Consider the following 25,092-nt stretch of genomic DNA (forward strand, 5'->3'; position numbering starts at 1 on the left):
GTCTACAGAGCTAGTTCCAGGACAGGCTCCAAAGCCACAGAGAAACCCTGTCTCGAAAAACCAAAAAAAAAAAAAAAAAGATAGTCAAACACTAAGTAATATAAGCTTTTAACAATGTATGCTATGATGTTAGCTCTTTGATTTTTTCAAATTACTACATTTATTTTTGAGATTATAATATATCATTTCCCCTCTTCTCTCTCATCCTTCCAAACCCTCCCATATGCCCCTCCTTGCTCTCTAGCAAATTTGTGGCCTCTTTTTTTTTCATTAAGTTTTACTACAAACATATTGCCTGAGAAGAGAATCTCAGCAAGGGACTGGTGAGATGGGCTGTCCTGTGGGCGGCGGGAGGCCCCACCCACTGTGGGTACCATCATCCCCTAGGCAGAGGATTCTGAACTGTATAAGACTGAAGACATGGAGTTGAACACGCCCATGCATGCTCTACTCATTGTTCTGCTTCTGTGACTTCTGTGGATCCCTAAGATATGCTCTCTCAGGCCCCTGGGCTGTGGTTCCCCTGCTACGATAAACTGTGGCCCAGAACTGTGAGTTGAAGAAACCCTTTCCCACTGAGGTTGCTTTTGTTGCAGTGGTTTCTCAGCGCAACTGGAAAAGACACTAAGACCACACCCCTGAAACCTAAACATCAGTAGAGCTGCATGCTGGTCTCCGAAGCCATGGCCTGAATGTGCTCTTTCAGTGCCGTCATGAAACCCACACTGGAACTCCCACCTACACTCGGTTTCCAGAAATATTCTCAAGTGACATCATCCCACAAAGTCTGTTGATGGTTGAGTTGGTAGAGTCTGTGATGGTGTAGTACCTCCTCTTTAACCTATGTTAGCCTATAAACCTCCCTTAACCAAAGAGTATGAAAGAAACATACTGATTCTAATTCTAAGATATAAGATGACCAAGTCACACCTGCTTTCAGATCCTAGGAGCTCTAGATACCATGTTCCAGCCACCCTACTATGGAAACGTCACCTGGACAAGCAGAAATCCCAAATCACATGGGAAAATACCCTGAGACTATATAGGAGACTAACAGATTGGTATCTATGAGTCAATACCCAGAGACTAATAGCCATCAAAGCAATCCAGATGAGTCGACCCCACCACCCAACATTCCAGCAAGCCCATCAGAAGAAACAGCCCTCCAACCCAGCCCAGAGTGCACAACTGTCAGTTAAAACAATGGTTACTCCTTCAATGCCGTTACCACCGGGTAGCCTACTACACCATGATAACCACATCTACTTCTTCAATAGTTCACATACAAGCATCTCTCAGACATTGATAACAGGGGAAAGTTCCCAATCTCAAATGGCTGTCCTCTTTCTCAGTCTCCATACACCCATGGCAATAATAGCAATAACAGTAATTTTCATTTTTGAGGACTTCCCAACATACTCTGCATTCCTTAGCCCCTTCGCCTTAAGGAACAGACAAATATCACAGTAAAATTTAACCTTTGGTTTGAGTCAAAAAGTATCATAAAGTTCACATTTTGAGTTAATACTGTTTTACTTATCTTTAAGACATTTAAAGTTTTCAGGCTGGGTATGGTGATACAGAGGCAGGCAGAGCTCTGTAAGTTCAAGACCAGCCTAGTCTACATAGTGAGTTCCAGGACAGCTTGGGCTACCCAGAGAGAGCCTGTCTCAAAAATAAAATCAAATAAAAAAACACTCAAAATTTTCAATATAACTTAATATTTGAATAACTTAATAACTGAATAACTAAAAACTTAAACTGCTGTATTCCCTTTCATTTGAATATTTTCACCGGTAATGTTCACTGGCACACTGAATAGCAAGAAACCCATTTTCATCCTTTTTCAATAATGAACTACATTTACGCTCACTACTGTAATTCTATAGCTCCTTAAAATATCATAATAGAATGTTAATAACCTTTAAAGGTGGGTTACAGCCCATGAGAGCTTATTATACTATTCTTTTTACTTCTATGTATTTGAAAAAATGTAATAAAAAGAAAAAAAAGTCATAACCTTATTTGCCAAAGTGAAATCAAATTTTCCTGTTCAAAGTTCAAAAAAGTTATAAAAAGTGAAAAGTAATAGGAAAGAGACCCTGCTGAGCTCACCATCATATCCATATCAATTTAATGTATTGAAATGAGGGCTCAATCTCCCATTCAAACACTGCCCACAGATCAAATTTATATACAGTGTGCTTCTCCCCGAAGGACTGTGAAGCACTTTCTATACGCTGGACAGATGTAATATTCTTCAGGGGCTCTGATGGCTTTCAGAGTGGGAGATGGTCTGAGCAGAGCGAGGCATAGAAAAGTTTAATTAGATAGCCTATGGTCATAAAAGAGAGAAGACTGAGAGAAGCTGAGAATCACGGAATCTCTGACTAAAAGCCAAGTAGGCAGGGCCTTTGTCGGGCACTGAGAGCCAAAGGCCCGCTCGGGAATGTGGATTTAAGAAGTTTCTGCACACAGCTCCTCCAACCTCGCAGTGAATAGCAGCAAAAGCACTTTTAGAGCAGTAAATTCAATTTAGGAAACATCCTCATCTGCCAGTCTGTCAGGGAACCGAACTGGCCTTTCCTCCCACACGGTGCAGTTCAAGCTTTGTCACTGTTCAACGCTGTCACGGTTCCGAGGACAGAACGGTCCACCGGCAAGGCATCTTTTACATCTCCCACAGAGGATGAAGGCAGAGCATCAGCGGTTGGTTTGCTCTTCTTACTGTATTGTACACTGAATTCTTGTCAATGACAAAACCAAATGATGCTCTGATTCCATGAATTAAAAATGAAGTCCATAAAAACTGCTGAAGCAAATGTGCATCATTTGGGTTATGAATTTTATTCAAATTTGGAAAAGGGCAACTTTCTAACTCTCAGAACTTCAGTGAAAATGAGTAACGGCAGATTCTGTATTTTCTCGTCCGTCTTGGGTGCTGGGTGCAGGAACTAGAACTACTTATCTAATTTATTGGCAGAAAAAATAGCAAGAATGCTAGCGCCAGCGAGGGTCATGTGATTCACGAGACACGGGATGACAGTAAAATGCACTGTTTTAGCAATATTTGTCACTCCTTGAGCACAGAAAACACAAACTCTCGGGGATTCATGAAGCCTTTCTCTGAATGGCACTAGAAGGCGGTCCTCCGCCCTCTCTGAACTCCATGGAGGGCGAGAAGTATTTGGAGCTTTAAAAGGAAGAAACATCGTCACAGAGCCAAACCTCAGTGATCTGTGGTTAAATAAGGAATTCCTATGTGCATGTACAAAGATGCGCACATGGGGCTGGAGAAATGACTCGGTAGTTAAGAGCACTGGCGGCTTTTCCAGTTTCAATCCCCAGGTCCCACATGGTGGCTCACGACTGTCTGTAACTCCAGTCCTAGGGGATCCTGTGCCACCTCCTTGACTCCCTGAGCACCAGGCATGAAAGTGTTTCATAAACATTCATGTAGGCAAAGACATAGAATAAAAAATAATTTTTTTTTTTTTTTTTTTTTTTTGGTTTTTTGAGACAGGGTTTCTCTGTGGTTTTGGAGCCTGTCCTGGAACTAGCTCTTGTAGACCAGGCTGGTCTCGAACTCACAGAGATCCGCCTGTCTCTGCCTCCCGAGTGCTGGGATTAAAGGCGTGCGCCACCTTTAAGTTAAAAAAATGTATGCATGCAGGTGGGAGCTCACTGAGTCTGGACCGACAGACAGCTGGGGAACCCGCATGGGACTGAATTAGGCCCTCCGAATGTGAGCGACAGTCTGTGGGGAACTGTCAGCGGCACCAGGATTTATCCCCAGTGCATGAACTGGCTTTCTGGAGCCCATTCCCTATGGAGGGAGACCTTGCTCAGCCCAGATATGGGGGGAGGGCCTTGGTCCTGCCTCAATTTATTGTGGAAGGCTTTGTTGACCCCCCCTGGAAGGCTTTCCCCTCCCTGAGGAGTGGATGGGGATGGGGTCGGGGAAAGGTGAGGGTAGCAGAAGGACAGAGAGGAGGAACTGGGATTGATATGTAAAATGAAAAATATTGTTTTTGGTTTTTTGTTTTGGTTTTTGATTTTCGAGACAGGGTTTCTCTGTAACTTTTGGGTTCCTGTCCTGGAACGGGCTCTTGTAGACCAGGCTGGCCTCGAACTCACAGAGATCCGCCTGCCTCTGCCTCCCGAGGGCTGGGATTAAAGGCGTGCGCCACCACCACCCGGCTGAAAAATATTGTTTTTAAATTTAAAAAATGTACACATAACCCAATATGTCATTTAACACAGCTTCCTGGGAGAGAAACAAACATTATTAAGATACAAGCCTCATTGAAAAGCTCCCTGGCCACCCTCTGATGGGTGTGATAAAGGCCAACAGAGCCATCTAAGGCTAGGAGGGAGGGGAAGAGAAGGAAGAATCCTGTACACAGAGCATTAGCACGCTCACACGCACACTAGTGACCCATACCGTTAGTTTATAAAGATCGTGTGCATCTTTGGGACTATTGGGATCCTGCTGACTTGTTGGCCAACAGTCTCAGCTTTCATTTGAGTTTTGGTCACATGGCATATCACAGGGCTTCAAAAAGGCGCTGTCCTTGGGAAAACAGCAATCAGATGGAGTCTTTCTGACCGCACTACGCATTTCCTCTCTGCACAGCTTATGACTTCCAGACTGGGAGACCAGCATGCACTTGTATAGACGGGCTGCCCGAGTTCAGAGCCTGGGAAACATCTGCATGCATAAGATGTGAGCAGCAGCACGCATGCTTACTATGCTCAACCGTTATTTTCACCAACGAAATATATAACATTAAAAACTACTTGTTGAAATATACTTTCTCTCACAGACTAGAAAACTGACTATCTAAATGTTTAATCTGCATACGGAATTTGAAACTGGCTTTACTTGAGCAGGGACTATTGATCCCACACACGGGGCATGAGTGCACACCAGGCGCTATAAGGAGCAAAGGAAAATCCTAAGTCGTCATAATTCACGCACTTCTTAAACAATAGCCACTACTTCTACAAAGAACGGTGTCTTGTTGGACTCACCAAACAAAGCACTTTGATGGGTAGTGTTCCCAAGCCGCTGATTGTCGTGATCTTGTTGTTGGCCAGACTGAGGTGGGTCAGGCTGATGCAGTTCTCTAGCCCAGTGATTTCTTCTATCTCATTGTCTGTATATGACAACTATGTTTAAGGAAAATGCTATTCAGAGTTTTTGGAAACATTACACACACACACACACACAAATCAATGCTGGGCCAGGTAGATGGCTGAGCAGGTAAAGTTATTTGATGTCAATCCCTAGGTCTCACATGATGGAAGGAGAGAATCAATGCCTAAAAATGATCCTTTGACCTTCACACAAGCACCTTGGCGAAACACAGACACACATACATACATACATACATACATACATACATACACTCAAAAAATAAAAATATAAAATAAAATCAGTGTTAAATTATCACTAGAAAAATCAGACAAGAGTTTGAATAAATGAATATTTTATGCCCCATATAGGATGAGCCCCATCTAAATCTTATATGTTTTTCATAAAGGGTAAAACATCACTTCTATAAAATTTTAAAGGTATAGGAATTGTATCTACATGTGACTCATTTAATACTATGGGAGAAAACATCAGTTCAGAGCTGTCTCGTGGGTGGTGTTTCTCTGGGCTAGTTAATGGTCTCCATGGGGCAACTCATGTGGCTCCCCTCAAGCAGGAGTTTGGAAAGCAGGGTCACCCCGAGGCAATGTGAACAGGGATAGATAGACAGACAGACAGACAGACAGACAGACAGACAGATCATCTTGGTGACAGCTCAACAGCAAATGGGCGTGGCTGGATGGCCAACACCTTCTCAGGGAGGGGAGCAGCCCTTTCTTCCCACTGGTATTGGCTTCTCCCGTTCAAATACAGGAAGCTTAGAAGTCTGCTCTAATATCACCATCTGCTGTTTCTGTTCTCACCGATCACATTTTTAAAGTTTATCTCGTGTCCCAGGCTTGCAGTCAGTCCAGACAGCAATTCCAAAGCTGAGTGTTCAGCTAGGCCTTTTCCATCCTCAAACCGCCTGACTAGTTCCCAGGGATGAATGCCACTGCTCCACCAGAGCCCAGCTTTGCCTCCCAAGTAGTTGTAACATCACCATTTTCTCTCATTCTTTACAGCATCTAGTTAATCACTAAGACCAGATATTGATGCTCTGAAACCTGTCTTTAGGTGTCCTTGTTTTTCACCCAGCTGTCAACTTAACTCCCCTTTAGCATCAATGGGTTGCTTTTACAACCATTACTTTCTGCCCTCAAGAGCCTCATGGGCTAAAATCAGGTTAATTATTTCAAAATGTTGATTGGATGTTCTGTCTATTTAAAAAAAATTGTCACAGAGTAGGTGGGAGTGGTGGTTTACTGGTTAAAAGTGTGTGCTGCTTTTGCAAGTGACCTGAGCTTGGATGCCAGCCCCCACATCAGACAGTTCACAATCACCTGTAATGTCAGCACCAGGAAATCCAGTGCCTTCAGTGGGATCTACACTCATGTGCACATACCCACACAAATACATAAACACACATAAATCAAATATTTTTAAATTTTAATAGGATAAATTCAAAACCCCGATCTGGTTTACACAACCCTTCACTATCAGGTTTGCATTTGTAACATGGTGATAACACCGAGTTGGTATGAAGCTAGGAGTTAAGACATGGGGAAAAAATAAATAAAAATTGGGTGTGATACTGGAGCAATAATAGCACGATGGTTATGGGGTAACCAACTGTCTCTTTCTTTGAGGCACTTCACAGGAGAGAATTCATGCTTGGTATGAACACTTGACTGAAAACCCATGGTTAGGCTCCAGGGGAACTTAACTGCTATTGTTTAGCTAACTTGACATGGAATCAGACTTCCTTCAAAATGTTCACATTCATGCCCATAAACAAACACAAGGTTCAGTCTTAGTGAGGGAAGCTCCTCTCTGCAGGGAATGACAGTGAACACAGAGCCTCGTGGCTGCTCACGGTGCTGAAAGTCAGCGATGGTTGGGTGTGCAGTCCTGGAAAGGATGTTTACACCACCCCTCTGGGACTTGGTAAGTGAAAGAGGAAAGGCAGAAAAGTGAGGGCTGGAAGATGGGGGCAGGGCTGCAGAATTGTCTTCAGGCCATAACATAGCCATTACAATCATGATCTCATAGTAGCACTTTGAGCCTGCACTGGGCTGCGTAAGACTGGCCTTGTCAACAATCAAGGTGAAGAAGAAGCTCATGGAGCCCTACCTCTCTCTCTTAAGTTGCTGGCTACTAATATATTTCGGGGGGGGAGTGTTAGTCACTCTTTTCCATGAGTTGTGTACTCACTGGCTCCAGCAGGTTGTGGAGCCCATGACCATGGTTAAGCCCATGACCACACAGACAGCCCTGCTAAACTAAGTGAGTCATCAAACAAAAAGACATGAATGTCAAGAAGGGACATGTTGGGGAGAGAGGGTACTGACAGGAGTGGAATGGAAATGAGAGAAGGTGGGGATAAGAATAACCAGAAAATATGATATACATGCATGGAATTGTCTGAGAACTTGTTTGTTTTTAAAAGGGTATGAATGAGCTATTCTTCAAAACTCTAAGGTTCTCATATCATAGCTACATTACAGACACATGGCCAAGCGTCACATTCTCTAATGTGTAGCATGGGAATAGATGAATCAAGGCTGGGAATGAATCCAAAAAGAGCTGGACTAAGGATAGAGATAAATAAGAAAATCGGATAATGTTACCAAATGTAGCAGAAATTTCTAGGCTTCTCTTGCTGGTTCCAGATTCCAGCCATGGGCAGAAACACACAGTTTTGTGGCGGTCAATATGCCATTTCAAATCTCCTATGAGTAGGGTCTCTGCCAAAACAGCCATACAAACAGATACTTACTCACAAACACGGTCTTTCAGATCCCATTTTCTCTAGGCTGGCTAAACAATGGTTTTGGAAACAGATGAAGGCCAGCTCTTTGTAGATATGGGCTATCATGAGAGATGCACATGAAATATAGGAAATGGGAGATTAAATTATCTCACACAGCTGTGTATGAAATATCTTTGCAGCAAGCAATCTTTGGCAACAAAAACTAAGCCATGAAAACTTCAAATAGGCATCTGCTCGGTGTCAGAGAGAACAAAGTGTTTAAGCCCTGTTTAACAGAAACAGTGGTGCCTTGGAAGCTCTATTCCAACCAGAAGAAGATGCTCCGAATCACAGCAGAGTGAACGGATGCAGCGGGCAGCTGCCAGAAGCAGCCTCCTAGAAGCAGGCAAGAGCCAGGAGCTGGAACACAGGAGTTCTAGCCATGACAGTGACATCAGGATTGGAAAAGCTTATTTCTAAGACCCCAGAGACTGTCTCAACTCCCCTGGTGCCTCCAGCTTCCTCTCTCCCTGTCACTGCTACGTGTCAAGTTTTCTGAAATGAGAACTGGAGGAGAGAAAGGAGAAACACGGTGCCTCATTGCTACCACGGCCCCGGCTCCAGCAGATCCCGCTGTGGCTGCTCAAGAGGTTCTGCAAAAACTGAGGAGTTCAACCAGCATCCTTGTGGAGACCACTGCTCATTCACACCCTTTTAAAAACAAGTTCTCAGGCAGTTCCATGCATGTATATCATATTTTCTGCCTTAACACTGAAGGACTTTCCGGCACCATAAGTTACTTGGGCTCACAAGTAAAGGATATGCTGGTCTGGTGTGGAATGCCTGTCTGTACGTTGTGAATATGTTTTGCAGCCATTGGTTAATAATGAAGCTTATTTGGCCAACAGCGAGGCAGAATAGAGCCAGGTGGGAAATCTAAGCAAAGGGAAAGGGAAAAAAAGAAGGTCGAGTCTGGAAGACCCCAGCAGCTGCCAGAGAAACAAGATGTGACCTAACAAGCCACAAGCCCACGGTAAAATATAAACTAATAGAAACGGGTTAATTTAAATATGTAGAGCTAGCCAGGAAGAAGCCCGAGCCATCGGCCAAGCCATTATAGTAAATAATAAGCCTCAGCGTGGTTATTTGGAAGCTGGCAGGTGGGAGAGAAACCTCCAGTTACGCTGGCCCTGCATCTGCATAGATTCTACACCCTTTTATTCAGCCAATCAACCACATGATGAAAACGCTTGATGCAAAAAACATACAACTGTATCGAAGTCATACAGCTTTTTCATTGTTATTATTCCCAACAACATGTCGTAACAGCATGTGACAGAGCATCTATCTCCTTACATACAAGGGATTTGCGCATCCATGGCTTGGACATCTGAGGAGTCCTGGAATGACCAGGAATGACCACACCCTTTTCATGGCCATGCCTCTTCCCCTCCTTATTCCAGCAGTCACATTACACGTCACTGCAGTGCTGATTACCATCAGTGCGCGCGTGGCTGTGAGCAGCTCTCCATTCCCAGCTAGCCACACTTCCCAGCCAGAATACCTTCAACCCTCTAATCTCCTGTCTTCTTATTTTAAGATCCTTCATGGGGGGCTTCTTGCCCTTCCTCCTAACACTATTATTTCACATTCGTCCCGAGGTCTGGGAAGTTTCTGATAAGAAGAAATACAATCTGATAAATCACTAAACTATTTCGATGAATTAGCTTACTGGATTAATCCTCTTAGGGGCATTATAATATTAAAGGAGGGCTATCAGGAGAAAGCCTCCAAGAACTCGCAATCACCGCGTTGCTTTCCAGCTCTGAAGTTTTACCATTTTTGTGAATAAATCATTGACAGTGGGATTTTAGATTGTTATGGAAGCCAAGTGAAGGAACCCTGTGGCACTTAAGCATAACTTTATGACTGGGGCCTGGGGAACCCAAGAACATATTTTTACATTCCGGCATTGCTGTCAGCAGTTCATAAATGCTCGGCGTGAATTATTCACCAGTTCAGCATTTGCTCTTATTCATTTGTCTACAATCATAAAACATGGTTTGGGTGTACAGAAAATAGTAACTGAGAAATGAGGCTGAAATCCATCAGGATTCTCTTAGTGGAGAGTCATGATGGTGGCTTTAACCACAGCCAATCCTAAGAGATCTCTACCACCTTAAAAAGTGGTCTCTGCCACAGGAGTGAGGGTTAAGGGGAAATGAAATATGCATATAGATTAAACAGCAGTGTTATTAAAGCAGTAATCACTCAGTGGATTGCAGCGTGGGCAAACTAGTAAGATTCAGAATGGTAACTTCAGGCAGTGGTTTTCCAGATAGCTCCAACAGGAATTGACCTTCCCTGGGTCTCCAGCTCCTTTACCATAAAATACATAGCGAGCGCTGGATGGCCTCTCAAATTCTATGAATCATGTTTTTAATTTATTAATGACCCATCAATGCTTGTAAGGTAGAGAATAAACTACATCTTTACTTAATAATAAGCAAATCTACTTAACCTTGACTAAATTTCTCACCTTGTAATTCAGGATGATTATCAAGTAATCCTCAATTATCTACACAGGTAAAGATAAAATAATCTAATATGATAAACTAAAAAATTGATTCCTTATAGTTAACAATGTAGTTCAAGATATTAATATAATATACTATGATCACTTTATATTATAAGCATAATTGGTTTATTTTCAAAAGGCTCAATTAAGACTTTCCACAGTTTGGGACTGGAGAGATGGCTCAGCGGTTAAGAACATGTACTGCTCTTGCAGAGGACCTGAGTTTGGCTCCCAGCACCCACACTAGGCAGCTCACAACTGCCTAATTCCAGTTCTGGGACACACAACACCCTCTTCTGGCCTCTGTGGACCTGCACACATGTACACATACAGAAAAGCAAGCATGTGTGGATGTACACACATTTGCACATGTGCACACACACACACACACAACATATATATATGAAAAGAAATTCAGTTTTTAATTCTTGGATAGAACAGACTCTTAAGCTATATAAGGGAGCTAGGAGTTTGGCTCTGTTGTAGAACAGTAGCCTAGATGTATGAGATCCTGAGCTTCGGTTCTAACACATACACACTCGTACATGTGCACACACATACACACCTCCTGTTCAATCTTTGTGTCTGCCTCTCAGAAATACATACTATGCTTGAATTGTGTCTTTCCCCTTTATACCTAGGTTATCATCTCTGGGATGGAGAGATGTCTCATAGATTAAAAGGAGCTGCTCTTGCAGAGAACCCAGGTTCAATTCCCAGCACTCACACGGAGGCTCACAAACATCTGTTACTCTAGTTCCAGGGGATCTGATTCCCTTTTCTGACCTCCCCGGGCACCAGGCAGACATGAAGTGCACATACATCCATACATGCCGGCAGAACATTCACAAACATAAAATAAAATAAAGACTTAAGAAACCTTAAGTATTCATCTCTGCCGCAGTCCATTGGTATATCTCACCATCTTCGCTCCCATATCATTTGCTATGACCAGACAATAGCGTAATTTATTTACATCTCCTACTGATGAGCGAATGGTGTGTTTCCATTTTTTTGTCGCTACAGCCAACACCTCAATAAGCATCCCTCTGCAAGCCTCCTGGCACGTGTGACTTCCTGTAGGAGTTGGAAGCGCCAGGTCATAGTGAGTGTAGATGCTCACCTTTATCAGAGAACTTAAGGCTGTCTTCTCAAAGTGGTTGAGCCAATGTCATGAGTACAGACAAGTTCCAAAGAGTTCCTCTCCATGTGCTCCCCAGCTGATATTTTTGGATTCAAGTGCTTAAAATACTTGTGTAGAGAACATACTCAGAGAAAACACTTCAGTTTCCTGAGTCGCACTGTGAAAGGGTACTGGATTTGGGAGCTGGGAAGAAGCCTAAAGGCACCGGGCACCAAGCTGGGTGCCCTGAGTTGGATCCCTGAGACCCACATTGTGGAAAGAGAGAACTAACTCCCAAAAGTTGTCCTCTGACCTCCGTGTGGACACATGCTGTGTACACCCACAAACATGCATGCATACAAAATAAATTATAAAATGTAATAAAAATAAAGAGTACTGGATTTCATTAAATTTTATATATCACTTGAGTTTTCTTTTTTAGGGAAAAAAATATTTTCCTGAATCTGTTAGTATTAGTTATAATTGTAAAGTTTCTGATATTAAACTACTTGTAATTTTGTTACATTAATAACTCAAGAAGAGCGTTTGTTTTGGCTATTTGCCTCTGCAGTTTTTCAAATACAGGTAAAGATGCTATAATATACCCTATATGCCCAGGCTCTGGATTTCCATAAGTCTTGATATAATTACTCTCTATATGTCAGTTGTAAGATTCAACTGCTACATCTAACATCAACATTTTAAAAAGAAGAAAACCTAATTCTTTATCACTACATTATTTGACAGTCACAAAGCTCTAATATTTTACTTTTGTACATGGAAAGCTAAACTTATTTTAAAAAAATTTAAAACCCCCGTGATAGCAATGTTTTAAATGAAATCCCATATTTTGCTTCTACAATACGTGAGAGTTGTTTTTGCTGGCAATTCCGGGCTGCACACTGAAGTATCTTTCCAGAGCAGAAGTTCTCCATATCCAGCTCGGTTCTGTTCTCCGGATACCCTGAGGCACAGGCAGGGCCTCTAAGTGCCGAGCCCCTCTCACAGGCAGGGCTTTAGGATATAGCCAGTTTCTTAGCTTTAACCTACACTGCAATTGTCCAGATACTTGGTTCTAATAGGCCTTGGGCAGAACAAAAGGATCTAAATTTCTACAAGTTCCAGGCTATGCAATGCTGGTCCCTCTGGGCAGCACTCTCCCACATGGTCAGAGGCAAGTGGATTTCCAAGTCAGGTGGCTTCTGAGTTCTCTCTCTCTCTCTCTGAACATTCATTACATGCCATGGTCAAGCATAAAGCCAAGGTTCTATAGGAAGGTGTTGCATATGTGTGTGCCTCTGATCTGCCATGGAAACATTTTGTTGACATCGTTATCTGATGCCCCTGTTGGGCTACTCATGAGCACCACCTAACAGCTCACTCGCTTCTTGCTTACTTCATTGATGAGTTTGAAAGGGAGTGGGGATGGGTTTGAGCATTCCTTATGAATAGAGACTTTCTCTACAAAGCCCACCTCCCGGATCACCACCTCTGCAAACCTCAGATTTACTACAAACAGGCCGCCACCTCATCCCTGGAATGAGACACTCAGGGGCAGCCAACCCATGCGCCGTTCTGCTCCCCAAATTCTCAAGGGGGGAGAAAGACGCTTGCTGAGCAACAGAGAGCCCTGCTGGCTTATTACCCAGAGAACACCAGTCTCTGGTGTAAAGAAGAGATTCAAGCTCATTAGACACAAAGATCTTCAGTTAACCTTTTAGGCTTAGGCTCCACAAGTGGAAGTCAGCATTCTGCTTGCATGGGAGTGTGGTTCATGCAATGCATTCATGTATGTTCCTGAAGGCAATCAAAAACTGGGCTTTTCTTTTGTTTTTAGTTAAATACATTTTAGCTGGAGGTATAGGGTCTGGGGTAGAGCACTTACCAAGCAGGTGTGAGATCCCAGGTTTGATTCCCCTAGCAAAATAAATAACATACTAGAATGCCTTGCTTTATTTAAAGGCAGCAATATAAACTCCTACCAATTTTCCTCATGACAAATCTAGGTTTTTCAGACTCTGAATTTGTATAAAAAAATAAGGCAAAATTTTAAATAAATTTGAAGATACATGTTCATTTAACAGAATTTCCTAGGTATATAATCAAGAAACAAGCTTAACATTCATGTCAAGGACCGTCCTTCTTCTGAAGACCCCAGCAAGCTTTGGCCTTGGTAAGCAAATCTCTTTCCGTGTTTTATGACTACTGGTTCTTATTCTTTTACACGAGCCACACACTTCAGGGTAATCACTTATCTGATACCACTCTGTGTAGACTGGAACACCCTCTCCAGTGGAGCAAGTCCCCACAGCCTCCCCTTCCCAGCATCCAAAGGATACGGTCCAAAATGAGTTGAGTCAGAGTGTTGTATGCCGACAGGTCACACATTTCCATAATCTGGTTGGAGGAAAAATCCACCTTCTGGTGACAAAAGGAGAACAGACGTTACACGTTGCTTTCGAAATTTCAGGCTTGCTAGTGTTTAACAGCAAAACCACAAGACAGGTTTCTGGATGCAGACTTAGCACTGATGGCTGTAGGGACTCTGCAGCCAGACCAGGCATCTCTCTCCGCCTTTTCTCGCCAGGATGCTATTGTCACCACCCCGAGAGACGGATCCTCCTTTTCCACCCTTCCTTCCCCTCCACGGTCTCATTCACTATGCAGCCAAGGCTGGCCTGAAATTCTTATAGATGAGGCTGGCTGCAAACCTGCAGAGATCTGCTGGGATTGAAGGCGTGTGCCACCACGCCCCGCCGACTCTCACGTGTTCAGCGGTTATTTTAAATCTCCTGGTCTTCCTTCAGGATTCACTTCAGTTTCACCTATATGACCAAGCTTCCTATTCCTTCTAAGGCCCAACAGACCACACTAGCTTCACTCGGGGGTGCATCCCTTGTTCTGTTCTCCAGAGAGTCTCACACGCCACGCCGCCCCTCGCCGCCAGGACAGTCCTTCTTTATCCCTCAGGCTGCACGGCTTCAGTTGTATCTGCCTTAATTTGGGGTGTTTTATTGCTGAGACACCATGACCAAGGCAACTCTTATAAAGAAAGCATGCTAAATGAGGGCGGCTCACTTAGTTTCAAAGGTTCAGCCCATTATGATCATGAAGAGGAGCATGGCGGTGTGCAGGCAGACAGACGTGGTGCTGGAGCTGAGAGTGCTCCAACAGGCAGGCAACGGGAAGTCAACTGAGACACTGGACAGTGTCCCGAGCATAGGAATCCTCAAAGCCCGCTCCCCACAGTGGCACGCTTCCTCCAATAAGGTCATATCCACTCCAACAGAGCCACACCTGCTAAGAGTGCCACTCCCTACGATATTATGGGGGTCAACCGCATTCAAACTACCACGATACCCTTTCTCAAAATTGACTCATTTAGACAGGCATTTTCAGCAACATCTGTTGACCTTGTTCTACAATGAGAATAAAACAAAAACAAACAAACAAAACCCTAACTAATTAAATAAAGAGCTTTGCTTAATTCATCTACTGGGGAAAAATCTTTTTTTAAAAAAAAAAAAAGTAAGAAACCTCAAGGTTTTGGAACACTATATAGGGCACTTGATGAGGGTGCTGTAACCTCACTCCAGAAGGTGGTCGAGAAGATGCTGAATAAACACTCTCCCTCCTGTGCCCTTTGAAACAGCGACTGTACTCCCCAAACTTACTAAGACGATACTTCCCTACACTAAGTCCTAGAAGGAACCATAAGGCAGGAGTAGACAACTGGTCAAGGATGACGTTACAAACATAACAGGGGTGGGACGGGGATTACGTGGTCAGTAAGACCCGAGCTGACAGCCTGGAAAGGAACGGAGCAAGCCGTCTAAAGGACCAGTCTACGCCTATGCCAGCGCCAGTCATTTTGAGCATCCCATAGAAGCCTTGCAAAAACTACTTAACAATCACAACTGGATGCTCCAGTTCCTGAAGGCGCAGCCTCCTCCAGGGCTGTTTCACTTTTGCATCAGACTTTTTTGGGGCACAAAGTTTCTGTGGATGAGGGGCCCACGCCCCTGATGACCTAGCTGAGAGGCTGTTCTAACCAGTGGGAAAGTAGAAAGGCTCTTTATAGTAGAAACACAAGCCTTCATTTACGTGCAAGATGAGCCCAGACTGGCCCAACACGCCTTCTCTGCTTATATAAGCGAAGGTCCGGGTTCCCAGGGCAGGCTGCTGAGAGACTTTACCTATGCTCATGCCGTTGTTTTCCCAGCAGCAGGCCCCACAAAAGGCTTCTCTGGGACAGCTTTTGTTTCTGCCTACTCTGGTAGCGTGGGGCGAGCTGGTGACCCTGGAGAAAGCAACAGCAGAGGAGTAGCAGCCGCGACGGCTGGGGCATCAAAGCGACAGCAGTGGCAACAGCTGCGCAGCTAACGAGCCAGGTTACAAAAGGTGGCTTCTTGATAGCTGAAGAGGAGGCGGCTGGGCAGTCTGAGAGGATGACAAGCGCAGGAATAGGGTGACAGACAAACTAGAGGAGACGATGCGCTGGGGTTGAAGGAGGCTCTACGAGCCAGGGAGGGGAGATTCTGGCCACTGTCACTGAAGAATTCCAGGGTGCTGCTGAGTCTTCAGGGTCCAGGGTCAGATGCTGAAGGGCCTGGAACTCTAACGTGAGGCACTCTCAAAGGCTGGAAGGAATCCTGCTATCCAGGCCTTACGTTATGGATGCTGCCAGCTACTTCCAAAGACTGTGGAGCTCCAACTTCCCAGGCTGCACAAGGGTCAGATACACAGGCTTGCAGGAGCTCGGCAGCCGAGAGGGCTACCTGCCGCTGCTCCCGCCTGTGCCATGCTGCTGGCGAACACAAAAGCTTCCAGACAGGAGCACTGAAAGAGCCTGCACTGCTCAGCCACAGTTACCATCTGGGCAGAGCCAGGCAATTAAAAAAAGTACTAGTTCTTTAAAAGCAAAGGTTGGATAAGGGAGAGGACAAAGTTTGCACCCAGGAAACGCTTTACCACTGTTTCAGCTAGAACCATGCTGCTATAACAAAAGAGACACAAGAGCCACTACTACAAGGGCAAAGGGGCTGCGTGTGGTGGCACATGTCTGGACCTGCAACACTCAGGAGGCAAAAGCAGGAAGGGCGGGAGTTTGAGGCCAGCCTGGACTGCACGGAAAGACCTACCGCCCCAGCCCAAAGAAATAACAGTCAATTAAAATCTTCTTTTTAATCTAAGAAAATGACATAAATATGGCCAAGAGGACAGAAGGAAGCTGGTTCCTTGAATGTGAGGTTTCAGCAAAGATCTCTCAAGGATCATATGCTGACGAAGCATCTCGGTGACACACTTGTCTGTATTTCAGTTCAGACACCTGCACTGTAAGCTATCCCCCTGACTCATACTGGAAGCTATCCCTCTGACTCATACTGGAAGCTATCCCCCTGACTCACACTGGAAGCTATCCCCCTGACTCACACTGGAAGCTATCTCCCTGACTCACACAGGAAGCTAGCCCCCTGACTCCTCTCTATTAGTTCTCTCTTGCTTGTTTAAGTGGCAAGCCCTTACTGTAGGTTATTAGAGTATTGATAAGTATACCTTGAGATTTTTGGGTGGCTTGAAATTGAAGAAGGTAGTCAGCCTGTTCTGAGAAGCATTTAGTTCCAGAAGATACGGCATGCAGCTCACACAAGACAAATCTGGGAGCAGAAAAGGTGAATCAACAAGATACTAGAAAAAGTCATTAAGCACGTTATATCAGAACACACATTTTTTTTTCCAGACACAATCGCATTGTTCAGTCCTGGTTGGCCTGGAATTCACTATGTAGGCCAGGCTGGTCTAGAACTTAGATTCACCGGCTTCTGTCTCCCAAGGGCTGGGATTAAAGGTGCTACCACACCTGGCCAAATTAGAATAACTTTGAATTATGGCCATTGCAAGCACATCTCAAATATTTCAGCTGAGTCAAATTAATAAAAATGAATGATGTGTGAAGTACTTTTTTAAAGTGTAGAACAGAGAAGATCAGGGTGTAGGGGGAGGGTGGGGGAGATGAGGGGTAGACGAACCACAAAACGCACTTTGTTCTAATGTCGTAACAGTATCTAACACATTATAAGTTGACTTAAAAAATCATTTGGTGTGGGACAATTCTGTATTCTGTCAATTATGTTTTAAATAAATGCTGATTGGTCTGTCAGTAGCCAGGCAGGAAGTATAGGCAAGACAACCAGACAGGAAGTAGAGGCGGGGCAAGGAGAACAGGAATATTCTGGGAAGAAGGAAGCTCTTTCCGCAGTCCTGCCCAGACACTGGAGAAGGAAGATGTGACCTGCCCTGCTGAAAAAAGTACCGAGCCATGTGGCTAACATAGGTAAGCATAATGGGTTAATATAAGTTATAAGAGCTAATAAGAAGCCTGAGCTAATGGGTCAATAAGTTTCTAAATTATGGAGACCTCTGTGTGATTTTCTTTGGGGTTAAATGGCTGCGGGAACTGGGCAGGACAGAAACTCCAACAAGCAGGGCCTCATGTTACAATCATTTTTTTAAAAAAAAAAAATGTGTAAAACTCTCTATAAGGCAGTAACTTCTCCTCTCCCCCAGGCCCTGCCCACTTCTTCCATCTCCTCTATTTCTGGGATGTCTGAGTAACCCATGGCTGAGGCCTCTTGCACCCCCACTCATGTTCCCACAATCTGCCAACCCTAAGTGCTTCCAACAGCACCAGCCTTCCAGGAAAGGATGTGAAGCTAAAGCGTTAGATGCTCCTCTTGGTAATCAGCTCCTAAATAACTGAATTAGGGCTTTTCAGAAGACTGAAAATAACACAATTAGGGAACTCTGTTTCTAATTCAATTTTGTTTTAGTTGGACTTAATCCTAAATCCCATTAATTATTTGAGGTGATTTAGACCCCTTTCTTGTTACTGTGCTTTGACTCTGGACTGGCTCAAAATTGCATCTGAGTTCTGCATTTTATCCTAAGCAGATATCCCCAGACTTGGTGCTAAGTAAAACACCGTGCTAGTGGAGGCCACACACGGAATCCCACGCAAACTGTGATTCTGACTCAGCGTTTGCCATTGTCTCCCTCTCTCTACAGGAAATGCACACTGGGCATTGGAATGAAAGAATCCACATGCCGGGGGTTCTCCAGCCTTCTTGCTGTAGGTGGTTCCTTTCAGTAAGGGGTTTGGTGGTAGCACCCCTTTTCTCTCTCATTCTGGAGGACACAGAGAAGCAGGACAGTCATGCCAACCACAGGCAAAGCAAGACCATGCCAAGTGGCGCAGACAAATGCAGAGTGGGAGGAGGTGGCACACCAGCTGTGTCTTGGGCCGGGCTGGCAGAGAGTGTGAGATGGCTGTGCCATCTTGCATTTGGTGATAGTTTGGATGAGAAACTGTCATCCTGGGCATTTGGATGCTTGCCAGTGGCAGTGTTTGGGTGGGCTTAGGAAGTATGGCTTATAGGAAGTATGCCACTGGGGGCAGGCTTTGAGGTTTTAAAAGCTATACACCTTCCTAGTTTCCTCTGCTTCCTGTTTGAGGTTCGAGATGCGCGCTCTGTCCTCTCAGCTTCCTGCTGCGGTCACCATGCCTGCTATCTGCTGCTATGCCATCACCATTATGGGCTCTAATCCTCCGGAACCATAACCATAATAAACTCTTTCTTCTAGATTGCCTTGGCCTTAGAATTTTATCGCAGAAATAGAAAAGTAATTGGTATGCCAAAGCAAGGCTCTCCGAAGAGCCAGCAACGTCTACTTCAGGTCTGTGGATTAAACAATTGCCTAGCCGTGAACATCTCTGAAGGAGGGGGTGCGTTGGAATATTGCCATTCCGGTAGAAATCAATAGGTCAGTCAAGGCAGGCTGCCATGGGATGGAACCTATGGGACGTCAGATGCTTAGGAGTCTATACCTATGAGCCTGCATCTGTCCATTCTGCACTCGGCTGCATGTCTGTTAAAAGGGCTCTCAATTCTATTCATCTCCACTGAATCCCTGAACTCCTGCTGGGATTCATCTTTAATGCCAATAGCATAGGTATTTGTTTTAAAGGAGAAGCATCAGCTAATATTTAGACCGATACAATGAGATGGTAACAACACCTCATATTCTGTACATAGCTGGGGCTTTAAAAATCACTGTGACAGTGCTAACTTCCACGCAATAACTCCTTGGTGCAGTAACCTCTTCGTCCACCAGATGGCAGGAGCACCTTATGGCTTCACTAATGGTTTTGGACCAGCAGCATCAGCCTTATCCTTGCTTACCTCAAACCAACCCTTACCCCAGTTCTACCGAGTCAGAAACTCTGGGGGTGGGATTCAACCATCTATGTACTAACAGTCCCCGCTATACACAAGCGATTCTGTTGAAAACTGAAATGTGGTCTACCTCTGAACCCCTGTAAAGCTGACATCCCCCAAAGAAAAACATACTGCCATACCAATACACACAATAGAGAGGGTCATAAAGAATCAAGGAGGTGTGGTCTGCATAGAGACTGCCTTGAGTGGCAGGCTATGAAGCTAGGTCTCTTCTTGCTATTGGCATTGAACATCGTCAGAGCCTTCTATGAGGCTGCAATTTCTTATTTAGTAAGAGTGAAAAATCAATCTCAGAGACTGGAGTGAGCAGAGCACAATCAGCCTTGTAGGGGTGGGGTGGGTAGAGCACAATCAGCCTTGCAGGGGTGGGGTGGGCAGAGCACAATCAGCCTTGCAGGGGTGGGGTGGGCAGAACACAATCAGCCTTGCAGGGGTGGGGTGGGCAGAGCACAATCAGCCTTGCAGGGGTGGGGTGGGCAGAACACAATCAGCCTTGCAGGGGTGGGGTGGGCAGAGCACAATCAGCCTTGCAGGGGTGGGGTGGGCAGAGCACAATCAGCCTTGCAGGGGTGGGGTGGGCAGAGCACAATCAGCCTTGCAGGGGTGGGGTGGGCAGAGCACAATCAGCCTTGCAGGGGTGGGGTGGGCAGAGCACAATCAGCCTTGCAGGGGTGGGGTGGGCAGAGCACAATCAGCCTTGCAGGGGTGGGGTGGGCAGAGCACAATCAGCCTTGCAGGGGTGGGGTGGGCAGAGCACAATCAGCCTTGTAGGGGTGGGGTAGGCAGAGCAGTCCTGCCAGTAACAGCTAAATGCCTTCCTGGAGGTTGGGTCACCACACATCTGAGCCTTGCTTTAAGTAACTTGGAGGAAGAGGGACAGGGCAGGGATGCAGAGAGGACAAGGAGGGACCCCAGCTATTACTGCTCAGTATTCATTCCAGAATTTTCTCTGTTCGTGTTTGCTATTTTCTAAAATGGGTTTGGAAAAACATGTCACAGTCTCTCCAACAGTGGTATTTGGAGTAGGATCTAACGCTTGTCTGCACTCAAGGGCTGGACTTTAATTATTGGAGTCAGATGAGAGGAATTGGAAAATGAAATTGAGAGACCATTAACAGCAACAATGAGGTCTTCTCTAAGGCAGCTGAAAGCAGCAAGCAGAAAAGACACTCAGTGGAGAAAGATCAGAAATAAGTATTTGCTTGTGTCTCTAGAAGTCTAAAGGAAAAGATATATAGTGTTAACATCAAATGAGATCTGAAAATCCAAAACAAGGACCAGGCTTTAAAGAAAATATGACGATTTCAGAACTATGTTCGTTAAGTGTGAAGGAAGGAAGATGTAATGTCAAACAGTCAGATGGTGTGGTCAGAAGAGTCAGCTAAACCGACAGAGAGGGGCCAGTGCTGACACCAGGAAGCCCTGGAGCTTAACCGATAATAGAGGGAGCTAGCCAGGATGAAACGAAAGTGTAAAAGCCAAATAAAATGTCCATGAGCGGGTGGGGTAGCTAATTCATCTGAGCTAAATAGCCAGCTGAAGAAAAGGGTGTCATCAAACATTCTGCGGGTACTGAAGGGATAAGAACTCCTGTGGGGCTCCCTGGGTGCACCCCAACTGTGTCGAAACACTGAAGGCCTACCTGTCTGCTCTTCCCTAGCAGATCATTGCTCTCTCTCTCTCTCTCTCTCTCTCTCTCTCTCTCTCTCTCTCTCTCGTTCTATTGCTCCCTTTCTCCAAAGAAAGCAATAAGTCAATATGTAAATTGATCTACAAATCACTTTTATCAAGCTCGGTATTATAAAACCACATTAAATTCTGTAGATGGTAAATTTTCGTACTACTTCAGTGATCAATCCTCTTGACTGACAATCACGTACCTTCGATTTTGTTCGCTGAAAGATTCAACTTCTGTAGGTGAACATAGTCACACAGAATGCTGATGTCGACTAAATCGCAGTGCTGAGAGGAGGGAAAGGGGGAAAGCTTTAATATGGCTTTTACCGCGTTCATGGGCGCCTTCCCACAACAGCTAGAAACAACACCGAAAGCCAGAGTTTCTTCCGAAGTATAGAAGCAAGAGAATAAACTTTAAGGTCTGCTACTAATGAAATCTCAAAACCCCACAAAAAAAAAAAAAAATGTATTCCTTCCGAAGAAATTCTAGTCAGTTGGGCGTGGTAGCACATGCTTTTAATCAAGGTAGAGGCAAGTGAATCTCTGTTAGTCTGAGGCTGGCCAGGGCTGCACAGTCAAACCCTGTCTCCAATAGAAGAAGAAAGAAGTTATTAGCCTAAGAAATTAGTGTTAGCAGCAAGGACACACCACATGAAAAGGTAAAGGACAGCGGTTTCACGGGAGCCTTTAGAACAGTCTGGAATGAAATAAAGTACAGCAGTAAAGACCACGTTTTCATCCCGCCAAAGAGAAGCCAGTGCCGAGCATTTAAGTGACGTTTTAGGAATATGCCACAGGTCACCAGGAGACTGTTAACCATACAGCGATCCCAGCAGATCCAACAGCTGCAGAGCAGACAGGGGAAACCCAGAGAGGGGTGTGGCCAAGCCTGAAGCCACAGAGCAGCTTGGGAGTTGCAGTCTCCAGCTCTACTGAGGCTCCGTCCAAAGTTCATGCCAGCAAACAGTAGTCATGGGAAGTTCTGGTGGAGTTGGGAGGGACTCTGAGCCCACGGGATGACAATGACGACTTCTCCTGGCGGCATATGTCATTCTGTTGCGGGCACACAACAAAGCCAAAGACGACTAATAAAAAAAGAGCCATTTGACAGCAAGTTCTCACGTCGGGGAGTGATGGCTGTTTTAGGGAGGCTGCTGCAAGAGACAAGTTAGTACTAAGTGCCTACTGTGTGCATCATTGTGCCTAGTGAGGAGACAAGGAGGGGCTGAGTTCTAGTGTACCTTTAAGAATTTAGGACTTGGGCAGGGGAGGAGATATGTATATAAGTAGAGGAAGTCAAACAATAATAATCATATAATTATTATATATGATATTATATAATATTATACATAATTATATAACAACATTACTATATAATACTATTGTGTGATGCATATTATATATTACACATAATATATAATTATATAATAATAATATTATGTGTAGCCTAAGTAAGATATGGAGGGGAATCACTGAACCAGTAAATATATTCAGTGAGACAGTTTATTGAGGCCAAGTAATTCAGCACGTAATATCTCAACAGTACGGAGGTCAGGGGCAAAATAAGTTAAGCTCCATCCCTCTGGCTGAAATAAGATTTAAAGGATTGCTTTTTTGGCAGATCAATTTAAGGCCTGGCGCTACATACATAAGTAGACTATTGGTTACAATGGGCCTTGACGCGGCTGTACTGGCTGCTAGAATCACACTATCTCAGTGTCTTACACAGTGCTGTGTGTACAGGGTACTCCTGCCACAGCTGAGTGCCTGAGCCCTCTACAGAAGGCTAGCCACTGCCAGGGAGGGAAAAGGCTGGGCTTGGTATGCTGACCCGGAAGGACATGCTACGAAGCCAGCACACAGGACAATACCTCAGTAGTCACTGGATAGTTCAAATCCACGGCAGAATACTTTGGCAATGCATTAGCCCAGTCAGGAGTGAGCCAGACCAGGAAGCTGTAGCAAAATTTCCATGTGCTTTTAAAACAAAAGTGTGTGTAGAGATTATATCTGTACATATGTGTGTATACATGTGTGCAACCGGTGCACATGTGTGTGTGTACATGAGCCTATGGAGGAGTCTTCTTCAGTTGCCCCTTAACTGCTATACTGAAGCCACCTCTCTCAATGAACCTGGCACTCACCCATCCATCTAGACAAGGCTGCCATGCCAGCATGCCTGGGATCCGAACCCCAGCCTTCACATTACACAGCAAGCACTGTACCCACTGAGCCAGCTCCCCAGCCCCTCCATGTCTTTTTTTTTTTTAATGGAGGCAAAAAGAGTTAAATTATTTTTCTAGGACTATGAACAGCAGAGAGGCTGAACTGTGGGTGGACGGCTCTTGCACCCCCACGCCGTCAAAGCTGAGCCCGATCCCTTGCTGCTCTGGGACTAGGACTGAAATCTTGAAGACTGGAGAATAGCAATGGATTCTCTGGCTTTGACGGCAGGCATCTTTATGAAAATAAAGGACAGCTCAGAGCTACTCATTTCTCGATATGAGAGGAACATCGATTATCAGAATACTCTGTCCCGGGGATTCAGACACGAAGTTTAGCTCTGCTCTGGCCGATCAGAGGGAAAATTCTTACAGGGGTTTTGATTGGTTTTACAAATCCAAACTCAACCTCCTGAAGAAAGCATCGATTACTATAATACGGACTACTTAGGATAAAAGCGAGTGCGGAGAAAATGGAAACAAAGGAATTTGGGGAGCTGATACTGATATGGGGACGGCCGCGGTTCCCTGAAGCCTAACACTTACACATGCACCTCCATCGAACACAAGGCCCTGACGTTTGTCGCCACGACGAAAGCTGTGAGTACCAAAGAAAGCGAATGCTATCTGTCCGTGTTGCCACCCGACAATGACCCTGTCATACTCACTGATAAATTCAGGTTGAGGTAGACCTGCTCCGTCCCAGGGCCTGACCACCCCAACTCATTGAGTGCTTCGGCCACAGCCTCCTCTCTCAGGATCCCATCAAACTCAGCCTGCAGAAAGCAAACGGGGGACAAAGAATGTGCGTTGGAAAGGCAACCATCTACTTTGTCCTACCCCGCCCCCACTGACTGCATGGAAGACATTACATACTCCACATGGTTAAGGAAATGCCCACATCAAAGTCATGTCTTGCTGCCACTGACTTATTGGCTGGTCACTTCCATGTGGTGCTCTATGTTGAGACAACACTGTGGCCAGAGGAATGTCAGATTTCGTGGTCCTGTGTAAGAGCTCCTGACAGCCCCGGAGTAGGCAATTCTCATCTCCATTTTACAAAGGAAGTAACTAAGAGGTTACATTGCTCCAAATGACATAACAGCATGTGACAGAGCCGGAATAAAAATCCAATCTGTCTGCCCCCAAGGCGATTCTGTACTGGGCTACCTGCCCATACCTCAAAGGATGCATCCAATGAAGGCACTAATGTCTCAAAATCTGGTATTCTTGCTGAACAAACCAAGTCCTCAGCTCACTTTCCAGAAGCTATTTTTTGTCAGATCTATCCAATTTACAAGATGAT

General features: G+C 44.8%; 1 protein-coding gene across 3 annotated transcripts in view; it reads right to left on the reverse strand.

Annotated features, from left to right (window-relative positions):
* The window catches only part of Lrguk (leucine rich repeats and guanylate kinase domain containing), a 111,879-nt gene that overhangs the window by 78,181 nt on the left and 8,606 nt on the right, over nt 1-25,092 (reverse strand). For all 3 annotated transcript variants that reach the window (XM_057770273.1, XM_057770282.1, XM_057770263.1), the window contains exons 2-6: nt 24,455-24,562; nt 21,768-21,849; nt 17,147-17,247; nt 13,930-14,011; nt 5,035-5,159 (exon numbers count right to left, since the gene is read on the reverse strand). In XM_057770273.1, coding sequence (XP_057626256.1) covers nt 5,035-5,159; nt 13,930-14,011; nt 17,147-17,247; nt 21,768-21,849; nt 24,455-24,562 — 498 coding nt within the window. The remainder of the gene's footprint in view (nt 1-5,034; nt 5,160-13,929; nt 14,012-17,146; nt 17,248-21,767; nt 21,850-24,454; nt 24,563-25,092) is intronic.

Source organism: Chionomys nivalis, chromosome 1, assembly GCF_950005125.1.
Source record: "Chionomys nivalis chromosome 1, mChiNiv1.1, whole genome shotgun sequence".
In the NCBI taxonomy this organism is placed as follows: domain Eukaryota; kingdom Metazoa; phylum Chordata; class Mammalia; order Rodentia; family Cricetidae; genus Chionomys; species Chionomys nivalis.